General features: G+C 39.8%; 1 protein-coding gene across 1 annotated transcript in view; it reads right to left on the minus strand.

Annotated features, from left to right (window-relative positions):
- Positions 1–7310: 7310 nt before the first annotated feature.
- gapdhs (glyceraldehyde-3-phosphate dehydrogenase, spermatogenic) overlaps positions 7311–11704 on the minus strand; it is a 14015-nt gene continuing 9621 nt past the window's right edge. The window contains 3 exon segments of the mRNA XM_084336439.1: positions 7311–7754; positions 9452–9549; positions 10725–10887. Of these exon segments, the coding sequence (XP_084192565.1) occupies positions 7685–7754; positions 9452–9549; positions 10725–10887 (331 nt within the window). The 3' untranslated portion in view covers positions 7311–7684.

An 11704-nucleotide genomic window follows, 5' to 3' on the forward strand; every position in this document is an offset into this window, starting at 1 on the left:
TTTGTGATACAAAAAGAGTCTTAAAAAAGAGAGTATATACATTTGACATAGAAACTGTACATTGGAGGAGGTTGGGTAGGTGGGGTGGGGGGGGGGGATGTACATTGGAGGTGGTTGGGTGGGGGGGGGGGGGGGGGTAGGTAGGCGGGGGGGGGGGAAACTGTACAACTGTACAAGCAAAACTGTACATTGGAATATCGATTAAACCTTACTTGGTCCCAAGAAGAGGGTCTCGTGTATTATTGGGTTAGGACATTTACTGTACATTTACAGGGGCACGTTTAGGTGCTCTTTGAGAGTGGTTTTGAAAGTGGGTAGTGATTCACATTCCTTTACAGCTTTGGGTAGGGTGTTCCACATTGATATGGCATAATTTCTAAACGTGTTTAGTCCCTTGTTTGAGCCGAATCTGGGTTTAACATGATTTGTGGAGCTCCCTCTGCTGTAGTGGTTGTGGTATTCACTGACCTTTGGGAAGTATTTTGACATGTACATGGGTACCTTGGTCGTGTAGTGTATCTTGTAGACCAGGCCCATTGTAAGTTGCTGTACTCTGTCGTCTACTCTAAGCCATCCTAGGTAGTCAAAGTGGGCAGGGGTGAGGTGGGTTCTAGGAGTAAGGTCAAGTAGTAGTCTGACCAGTTTGTTTTGTGATGTTTGTAATCTTGTTTTTAGCGCCTTTGAGGTGCTTTGGTACCATGAGGTGCAAGCATAATCGTAGTACCCTTGAATGAGTGCTCCTGCCAGAAAGGAAGTCATTATATTTGCTTTAGTGTTCGGTTAGCTTTAGTGTCCGGTTAGCTCCGTTAGCGTGCAGTATATCAAGACCAGCCATTGGAATACTGTTTTCTAAATTGGGGAGGCTTTTAATCGTCAAGGTAAGAGGATTTTAAGTCATGGTATCCATAAACTTCAATCGGTTCGGATCCTTTGAATTAATGAGTGTCAACAAACACGGCGATACGTTGAAATCACTGAATGCGCTCAGAGAGGAGTGTTTAGGCAAAAAATAGTATATTTGCTTAGAAAACGTAATTGTCGAATTCAATTATTTTTTATTTCTCCACGTGGTAAATACACAGGTCACAACATGTTTACAGGAACGTTTTGGAGTTGTATTTGGAGTGTATTTCGTGACTGTAGGGCACTGTAGGGAACGTCAGGCTCTAATTCGGCCCCACTTCCAGTGATGGCTAACGGAGCGACTGTTCCCTAAGCCTAATGCATGCACAGAGACAAAAAAGGTATGTATCTTCTTGTCTAACTCCAGGGAAGATGGTAAATAAGCTAATTTCCCAAAATGTTGGAGTTTTCCTTTAAGAATTATTGACCGCGGAAATTCGAATCAGTGAATATCTTTCTAACTCCCGATTCCGATACAATAAAGCGAATCTTCATCACAAATCATATTCTCAAAATAATCTGACGGGCAGATATTATTGCTGGCGGACCTATTTCGGCCTTATTGCCGACCACTCAACTAGGATATCTGTATAACGTGCGTTTAGACCAGTGGTTCCCAACCTTTTTCCCCCCAGGGACCCCCAAACATCTCTGATGAAATTCGCGGACCCCCTCCTAATAAGATACCATAAAATACTTTTTTTTTTTTCATTTTAATAACAAACTGCTTATACACAGGCATATGCATCACAATTAGACCCACTATGCTTCTTTGACTTGTGCCTTCAATCAACAAATCTCATCTTGCACCATATGCATTTCAAAATGTTTGGCCAATATTCAAATGCTGTATTCATCCTCTCAAATCAGGCCCTAATGGTGAACGGTTTGCATTTATGGAACAAATCAATGCAACAAATTAAACTAAATATGAGACAGGAAATTCCAATCAGTAGCAGAGAGAATCTGTCCTAGCTGGGTTTAATACCTTTTTTTTGTCATTTTAATAACAAACTGCTTATACACAGGCATATGCATCACAATTAGACCCACTATGCTTCTTTAACTTGTGCCTTCAATCAACAAATCTCATCTTGCACCATATGCATTTCAAAATGTTTGGCCAATATTCAAATCCTGTATTCATCCTCTCAAATCAGTCCCTAATGGTGAACGGTTTGCATTTATGGAACAAATCAATGCAACAAATTAAACTAAATATGAGACAGGAAATTCCAATCAGTAGCAGAGAGAATCTGTCCTAGCTGGGTTTAATACCTTTTTTTGTCATTTTAATAACAAACTGCTTATACACAGGCATATGCATCATAATTAGACCCACTATGCTTCTTTGACTTGTGCCTTCAATCAACAAATCTAATATTGCACAATATGTATTTCAAAATTTTGGCCAATATTCAAATCCTGTATTCATCCTCTCAAATCAGGCCCTAATGGTGAACGGTTTGCATTTATGTTGAATGAAGTAAGAATCCACTGCAGTAAAAATATCCTGGTAGTAAGGTTGACTGACATGAGAATGTCCTGCTTCAGATCCTCATTTTCAATATATTGCACATAAACGATGAGCACAGCCTCGTCTGCGACAGTTGTAGTTTCATCAAGTTGTATGGCAAATGGACCCTTTCTAAGCTTTTCTGACAGCTGCTGCTCGCAATCACTTGACATCTTATCAATTCGGTCTTTCACTACATTGTTCGAGAGTGGTACTGATTTTAGTTTATCCGCCACCTGTGGGCCGCACAGTTTCTAAACCATTTTGATGCAGGCTGGTTTGATGAGCTGCTCGCCAATATTGTGCGGTTTCTTTGCTTTTGCAATTAAAAGCGAACACTCAAAGGAGGCTTCGGTAGCCTTCTGTAAATCACTGCCACCCCTGCTCCACGCTACTCTAACATCAACAGGCTTGTTCGCCTTGAGAGACTGTTCTTTCCTCCGAAAAAAGTCTGGATCCTTCCCAACGGTTTCTGGGTGCTTAGACGCCTGATGTCTCTTCAGCTTGCTGGGCTTCAGGCTCGAGTTTGCCAACTTTTCTCCACAAATCACACACTCAGGTCGTTTGTCTGGTCCCTCAGTGAAGCCCATGGTGATGTAATTTTCGCGATTGCTGTAGGTCCTAACTTTTTTTGCAGATGAGCTGCCGTCATCTCCTTTTCGTTTGTCACACATTTTCGCCTCTGGCGGCTGACTGCAGACGAGCCGAGAAAGTTAACTAGCGTGCTAGGCTAGCTACAGAAAGTGATACAGTCAACTGATTCGCGTTTTAGCGGCTACCCGGTAGCCTACTGTTAACGTTCAAAAATCATGTCTAGATGTTTATTTATTTATCTTTATTTTTTATTGTAGTGGAGAGACTATTCATGCTTCTGATGATAAAAAAAAAAAAAAAAATAACAATAAATAAAAAAAAAAAAAAAAAAAAAAAAAAAAAAAACTCAAATCATCTGTGGTCTGGCGGACCCCCTGCGCCCCCTGGCGGACCCCAGGGGGTCCGCGGACCGCAGGTTAGGAATCACTGGTTTAGACAACACTATTTGGGACAGACCACCACACAGGCTATTACTTCACATAAAATATCATGTATAAATGAAATGCACAAAACAAAAAATGTATGTATCATAACGTTACCCTGGTATAGATCTGTATGCATGTATTTATGTATTTTATTCATAACGTTATACATATTCGTTAACGTTAGATTGTGCATGGCTTTTACATTGAAAAACGTACTTGTCACGTGGTTCCGTTCTCCATTCTTCACATCAAAAACTAAAAACGAACAATCAAAAAAATCAAAACGTACACGGACCAAAATCGGCCCATTATTTACTCCTATTTTTTCATTTGATTCTGATACCAAAATTCCCCCCGTTTTAGCTGGTAACAGCTACTGCTTGCCCGAGAAGGGAAACCCCGGGGCCGGAGTTTTTTTCTGATGCAGTCCCGACTCCCACCCAATCCAAACCAATGATGTGCAATACCATCTGGGAGACGATAGGCTCCGGTATTTGCCCTTTTCGAGCTCAGACCCATTCCCAATGATAACGTCAGGCTGGATGGATGAAAAATGAATGGATATTTTTAATAAAAGAAATAACGATTAAAACCCGAGTTTCCTCTGGTCTTGGCACTCAACGCATGGCGAGTTAACCCGACTAATCTCGTGGTTGGCACTGAATGGATAAGATATTCCTTTATTGATCCCCTTGGGGAAAATGCAGGCATCATAGCAGCATGGGGGTGGGGGGGAGGTACAGGTAGTAGAAGACATACAGGTACAGGTCACAGAATTATAGTACAGTGGAGAAGTAAAAATTATTCAGCACCAGCAATGGCACTTTCTGCCAGGCCATGTTAAGCAGCTGGATGAGGTTAAGGGCTTGTTGTACCTGCGTCTGCTCATCATGAAATGATCCCAGATCCAAGTGACATGTTTATTTACCTGCAACAGCACCTGTGTAAACAAAGCCAGACTATCCCAGACTTTTGTTTTGGGTTACTTTGAAGGTACTACAAGACGCATGTTTTTATTACTTGGAGTGCATGTCTGAAAGTGTATCAGCCTCTGTGCATGTGCATGATGAGGACTCATTATCGATGGGGCTTTGAACTTGGTAGGAACCCAATTATTTAAATTCTGAACATTATTGTAGTTGTAAGTTAAAGTTCGTCATTTGACCCCATACACACACACACACACACACACGATAGACTGTAGACACACACACCTCATCCAAAATAGGATTTTCCATAAGGGCTGCATCTTGCCTATACACACACAAATTAATTCCTCAACACACACATGCACACCAGTGTCACACTATGACATCTCTAGAACACTCAAATCATTTTAGTTCTAGATAATTATTGAATTTGCCTACAGAAGAGCATTTGTCCCTGGAAGCAGGGCCGGACTGGGGAAATAATTCATACCGGGAGATATAGCGCGAAATATAGCCGCAATCAGGCCACTTTTTAAGCGGGTTGGTCTGGGGGTCCCCCACCCAGAAATTCTTTGTTACAAAGACTTAATTTCCTGCATTCTGGTGAATTTTAGTGCATGTGAATCACAAACTAATGAGTCAACAATTGCTTAGTACAATGTACTGTTATGAACCTCAAATAAAACTGTTGTGGCACTAGCAATGGTACTCTCTCCACCTTCAAAAATAAAAAAGCAAGAGCACAACATATTTTTTTATTTACTATTATAATACAGTTAACCACTCTCTCCACCTATTCAAACAAGGCAAGAGCACAATACCTTATTCACTTTACTGATGCACTACCCATCAACAGTTAAAATAGCCCTTTACACAAACATTAAATAACAGACCTTTCATTACAATACTATAATAACAGTAACCACTGCCAGAATAGTGACACATGTATCACGTGTGGTGAGCACACGCATGCATGCACAACGAAGACAGAAGATTGCGTTGTCTCAATCATTTTAACTATAAAATGAGCTCAAAGTATGAGCTCACTGACTGAAATTTCCAACAAAAAGCATCAATTGTCAAATAATATTGATCACATTAACTAGACTAGATGTTTTGGAGGAAATTAGAAAGGGAACAACAACTTAACCCTTGTGTCTGATCAGATTCTTATTTTTTTTATATCTTTGCAGTGATTATATTTGTAGCCAATGTGGCAAAGGTGTGTAATCTTTGAATTATCTTGGAATTATTTTGACTCTCTCTTTCATAAATTGTTTATTCAACTTCAGTCCCAATCATAACCACCACATATTGTTTTTTGTAATGTCAGATTTAACAACTCCTTTTGGGAGTGTGCCATCTGCCATTCCATCCGCCGCCTCCGCTGTCAATCAGTTGTATCGCCTGGTCCCGCCTCCACCAATCACAAGCGGCAGCACGGCTCCATTGTGTGTGTCTGTGTCCGCGTGAGGGAGAGAGAGTCAGATAGTTCTCCTACTCTGTCGCAGACAGTGAAATCCTGGTTGTTCCCCACCCACCTGGTTATCTAAAAACTATCGCGCAGCGCCGCCGCCACAACTAGAAACAATGACATGAAAAAAAAAATATATATATATAATAAAAAAAATATATAATAATTTTAATTTTTTTTATCTGTGCAGGCCAGGCCACCGGGAAAACTCCTGGTGCTCCCGATGGCCAGTCCGGGCCTGCCTGGAAGGATAATGGCTGAAATAGACACACAGGAAGTACATGAAAAAACGGCACCATCTTTGTAGCAAGAAAAACCCTCTGAAATATCAAAATCCATCGCAAAACAAACACCCTGAGCAAATCCATGCCATATGCATCAACAGCCAAGGTTATCCACAAAGAAAAACTCCAAATGTACAAAGATGTACATAGGGAGAAAGAAGGATATATATATATATATATATATATATATATATATATATATATATGAATAAATAAATAACTATATAATATACATTATATAATATATCTCTGGCAGGTGAAGTTGCTGAGCTGACCCAAGGCAGTGCTGTGTAAAATTTGGTGTAATTTGGCCAGATGGTGGCACTATAACAACATGAAAACAAAGATTTCCATTGTATTGAGATGCACTGTGATGTCATAAAGCAGCAATACTTCTAGAAGACAGTTGGAAAGAAGGTTCACACAGTAGTCATCTCAAAGGTCAGCTTGGCCACTGATGTCATAAAGCAGCAATACTTCTAGAAGACAGTTGGAAAGAAGGTTCACACAGTAGTCATCTCAAAGGTCAGCTTGGCCACTGATGTCATAAAGTAGCAATACTTCTAGAATGTTCAGTTCTCAGGTCAGAAAGTTGTGGACACTGTGATGTCCTCAAAGCATAGAGCAAAGTATATCTAGCTATAAAAGCAGCAAGGAATCCGTCTTTTAACATCACATGTAAATGGTTATGTATATAGTGATTTGTATTTGAAAAATGTATATAGTGATTTGTATTTGAAAAATAAAATAACAGGTTTTGTAAATAAAAATCTGTTCTCATCAGTTGAATATGTGATACATCCTATGGATAGGGCAACGCTCTGTTCTACCTGCTCTGCGTTTTTGTATATAGATATAATATACAAATATTATATATATGTGTATATGCATATATATATATATATATATATAATATATACATTTCTTTGCATGACAAGTTTCCACACTTACGTATGAGTAGGTAGGTGTATGTATGTGGGTGAAGCTATGTTGGTTCATTTTGTAAAAAAAACAGCTATCTCTAAGTGCAAGGTTGATTAACTTTGTTACAAAGAAGCATCCTCTAAGAGCAACGTTGGTTCACTTTGTTTTAAAGAAGCATCCTCAAGAGCAACGTTGGTTCACTTCTTTCTTCTCAAAACTACCCGCTGCAGCATTAGTTAAACAAGAATAAAAGAAACTTGGTTCGAGTTTTTCAGGTTTTATTTCTTATTGTTACTCTGGAGTTAGTCGTGTCCTGGTTATTAAGACTTAAACACACCAATAGGACGATGGATACAGCAGTTACCATGGTAACAAGTCAGAACAACACATCTAAACTGGTGATAGTGTAGGGGGGGGGGGGGGGGCACACGGACACAACAAATAATGACACCAACTCTTCCTCCACTTTTAAAGAAAAGATCACTCTGAACACGCTGCTGCTAGATAAGTCTGGTAGCTCTAAGGGTCTGAGGCTATGGCTAGGAGGCTAGGGGGCAGGTCTGTGTGTAAAAGAGAGGGAGAGGATGTGGGGGTGGTCCCTTTCCTGGCTTCCTGTTTGGGCAGGAAGTGAGCCTCTACTCCTTGGAGTGCATGTACAGCAACAGGTCAGCCACACGATGGCTGTAACCAAACTCATTATCATACCTAGAGAGAGAGAGAGAGAGAGAGAGAGAGAGAGAGAGAGAGAGAGAGAGAGAGAGAGAGAGAGAGAGAGAGAGAGAGAGAGAGACAGAGACAGAGAGAGATAGACACACAGAGAGACAGAAAGAGATGCCAAGAGACAAAGAGAGAGAGAGACACAACCAGATCAGACGGGTATCTTAAAAAGGGGCATTTCACTTAGAATACTCACAGCTAGCTACTGTATCCCAGGCTAATAGTGTAATGTACTGTATCAGTGTAAAACAGAAGTCAGCTCAGGTCTCCAATGGAGTTTTTGACCACTAGTTGATGAAATTGGCGCTATAGAGCACAGTAGAAAAGGATTCTCACAAATTGTGTATTGTGTTCCTTCCTGCACAAAGACACACACGGGCACAAGGGTGACGTAGAACACACAGAGTGCACTGGAGGCGTGGCAACATGGAGGCGTGGCAACATGCCCTCGTGCTTCAAATTGATTTGTCTATTTGGGTGGAAATGTGAATATAAACAAAAGCAAGCTGTTTGAAAGAAAACTCAGTTGACCCCTTACCAGCGGGCCGAGATTTATTTAACGTTGCACAAATAAATCAATACAGTCCATATATTATTAAGTGATGTGTTTCGGTTTCAAATGTAGCCAAGAGTAAAGACCCTAACCCTATCAAAACAGCAGTCAAAGTGTATATTTGTTAATACCATTAGCGAAATATGAGCTTATAAAAATCTCGGCGCATTGCATCGGAAATCGGATGATTTAGACGGTAGAACAGGAAGCACTCATGAAATCGTTGTAGTCCAGAGAAAGAGGAGACCCAGGGCTTTCGATGGATGACTAAATTTCATAAAACGACTGTACCAAACTCACACCAGTCGACGACAATCTTACAAGCATTGACTGGAATATCGTGTTTATATCTCACGGGTTGAACAAACCTCAGCGTTATTGCTATAAAATACAATGTATATTGTTTCTTTACCTTTCTCAGGGTTCCCACAGACATTGAAAAAAATCTGGTGATTTTCGACGCAGCTATCGCCATTATACAAAAGTAACTGTACTTACAGTAGATTTCATTCACGGTCTTTGCTGCCCTCTATCGGGCGCCTGGTGGTACTAAATCCAGATTTAACTTTGCCATTGGAAAGAGGAAATCTGTGCCGATCCATAGACGTATCACTTGGCCATAATAAGGCCATTTATAGGCCTGATATTCTATATTCTTATTTCATATTGCATGTGAACTTTTTAGTGCAGTCGATCTCAAGAAGGTGCTGAATGAGCTTAGTAGCATCTTTTTGCTTTTGGTCAATGTTAGCAGGGTGTTATTCACCGTCAAAGATATAAAACAAAAACACGAATAATAATAATTCATATTCTCCTTTGGTTCATTACAATTTACTCAAGCATAGTAACAGACACACTGGGAATACATTCCCTGGGGTCCATAGATGTCCCCAAGAACATGCAAATGGACCTTGTAGAAGTGGAGCAACATTTACTTGGGTATGTACTTTTAGGTAAATCTTCTGAAAATATGGCTAGGGCTTAACAGCTTAACAGTTTTTTAGTCCAGTGTCGACAGGACAGAAAGCTGAGTGATGACTGTATGTACTCATTCCACTGTCAAATGCGTTATGTCCTGGTACTAGAGAAGCAGACAACAGCCAGCCAATCAGGGCTGAGGAGAGGTACTGACCAGGAAATGAGCTTGACAAAGTTGTCGTTGAGGGAGATGCCAGCACCAGCATCAAAGATGGAGGAGTGGGTGTCGCCAATGAAGTCAGAGGACACCACCTAGAAACACAATAACACAATGTCAGTCTGTATGTATCTATGTACATGTTACCTGGTCCTCAGTGTATCTATGTCTATATTACCTGTTCGGCAGTGTATCTATGTATATGTTACCTGGTCCTCAGTGTATATATATATATTACCTGGTCCTCAGTGTATTTATATATATTACCTGGTCCTCAGTGTATCTATGTATATGTTACCTGGTCCTCAGTGTATATATATATTACCTGGTCCTCAGTGTATTTATATATTACCTGGTCCTCAGTGTATATATATATTACCTGGTCCTCAGTATATATATATATTACCTGGTCCTCAGTATATATATATATTACCTGGTCCTCAGTGTATATATATATATATTACCTGGTCCTCAGTATATATATATATATGTTACCTGGTCTTCAGTGTATATATATATGTTACCTGGTCCTCAGTGTATATATATATTACCTGGTCCTCAGTGTATATATATATTACCTGGTCCTCAGTGTATTTATATATATTACCTGGTCCTCAGTGTATTTATATATATTACCTGGTCCTCAGTGTATATATATATATTACCTGGTCCTCAGTGTATATATATATATTACCTGGTCCTCAGTGTATTTATATATGTTACCTGGTCCTCAGTGTATTTATATATTACCTGGTCCTCAGTGTATTTATATATATTACCTGGTCCTCAGTGTATATATATATATTACCTGGTCCTCAGTGTATTTATATATGTTACCTGGTCCTCAGTGTATTTATATATTACCTGGTCCTCAGTGTATTTATATATGTTACCTGGTCCTCAGTGTATTTATATATTACCTGGTCCTCAGTGTATTTATATGTTACCTGGTCATCAGTGTATTTATATATATATATTACCTGGTCCTCAGTGTATTTATATATTACCTGGTCCTCAGTGTATTTATATATGTTACCTGGTCCTCAGTGTATATATATGTTACCTGGTCATCAGTGTATTTATATATATATATTACCTGGTCATCGGTGTATTTATATATATATATTACCTGGTCCTCAGTGTATATATATATTACCTGGTCCTCAGTGTATATATATGTTACCTGGTCATCAGTGTATTTATATATATATATTACCTGGTCCTCAGTGTATATATATATTACCTGGTCCTCAGTGTATATATATATTACCTGGTCCTCAGTGTACCCCAGGAAGCCCTTCATAGGACCATGCGCTGCCTTCTTCATGGCCTCCTTGATCTGAGCGTAGGACGCAGGTCGCGTCAGACGGCAGGTCAGATCCACCACAGACACGTCAGCCACAGGGACACGGAAAGCCATGCCTGTCAACTTACTGCACACAGAGAGAGAAAGAGAGACAGAGACATCAAAACATGTTTATTGTATATTAATAGATAGTAGGGGTGGGCGTGAGTAATCGATTACTCACAGCTATGAGAACACTCAATCTTAAATTATTTAAACTCAATCTTAAATTATTTACTAGGACGCACTTTTTTTACGATGCCAGCTTGTGAGAATTCGTTGTAGCCAGCTAGCGTTGATGCTATTCAATGCTATCAACATTAGCTAAATAGCTAACCAACGAAATACAATGACAGTACCCAACTAACGTTAATGCCATTCAGAATGTATAACATAGCTACAACACACATTAACGTTAATACAATTACATGCATCATTGTTTACAATTACATGCACCATTGTTTACAATGAACGGGTGGGGCTAGTCAAAGGACTTGGACACAGGGACAAGTTAAACATCAATTAATTTAATACAACAGCTAGTTTCGATCTGCGCTGTCGTGCCTACGCACCACAGGGCTATTCTATTATATACGGCTTTGACACGCTGCCGATTAAAATCAGCAGCTCTTCCTTCTCATCGTCGATTGCCTGTAGCTGCATCTAATGTTAGCTAACGTTAAAACTAACCTAAAAAAAAGTTAGTTGTTCACCAACAATCAACATTCGCTTTGTTTTAGTTTTAAACACAGAACCGGACGACACAAGTTGTCCGCTCATAGATAGGTTCCGCTAGCGATAACAACAATACTTCTGGTCGGGGGGTTTCAAAATAAAAGAGCAAAGTCTAAAACACCGGGAAAGACGTTTATTTTGTACAGCGTTTTCCTCCACGAGTAATCCAT

This window comes from Notolepis coatsorum (assembly GCF_963971535.1).
Source record: "Notolepis coatsorum genome assembly, chromosome: 19".
Taxonomy (NCBI): domain Eukaryota; kingdom Metazoa; phylum Chordata; class Actinopteri; order Aulopiformes; family Paralepididae; genus Notolepis; species Notolepis coatsorum.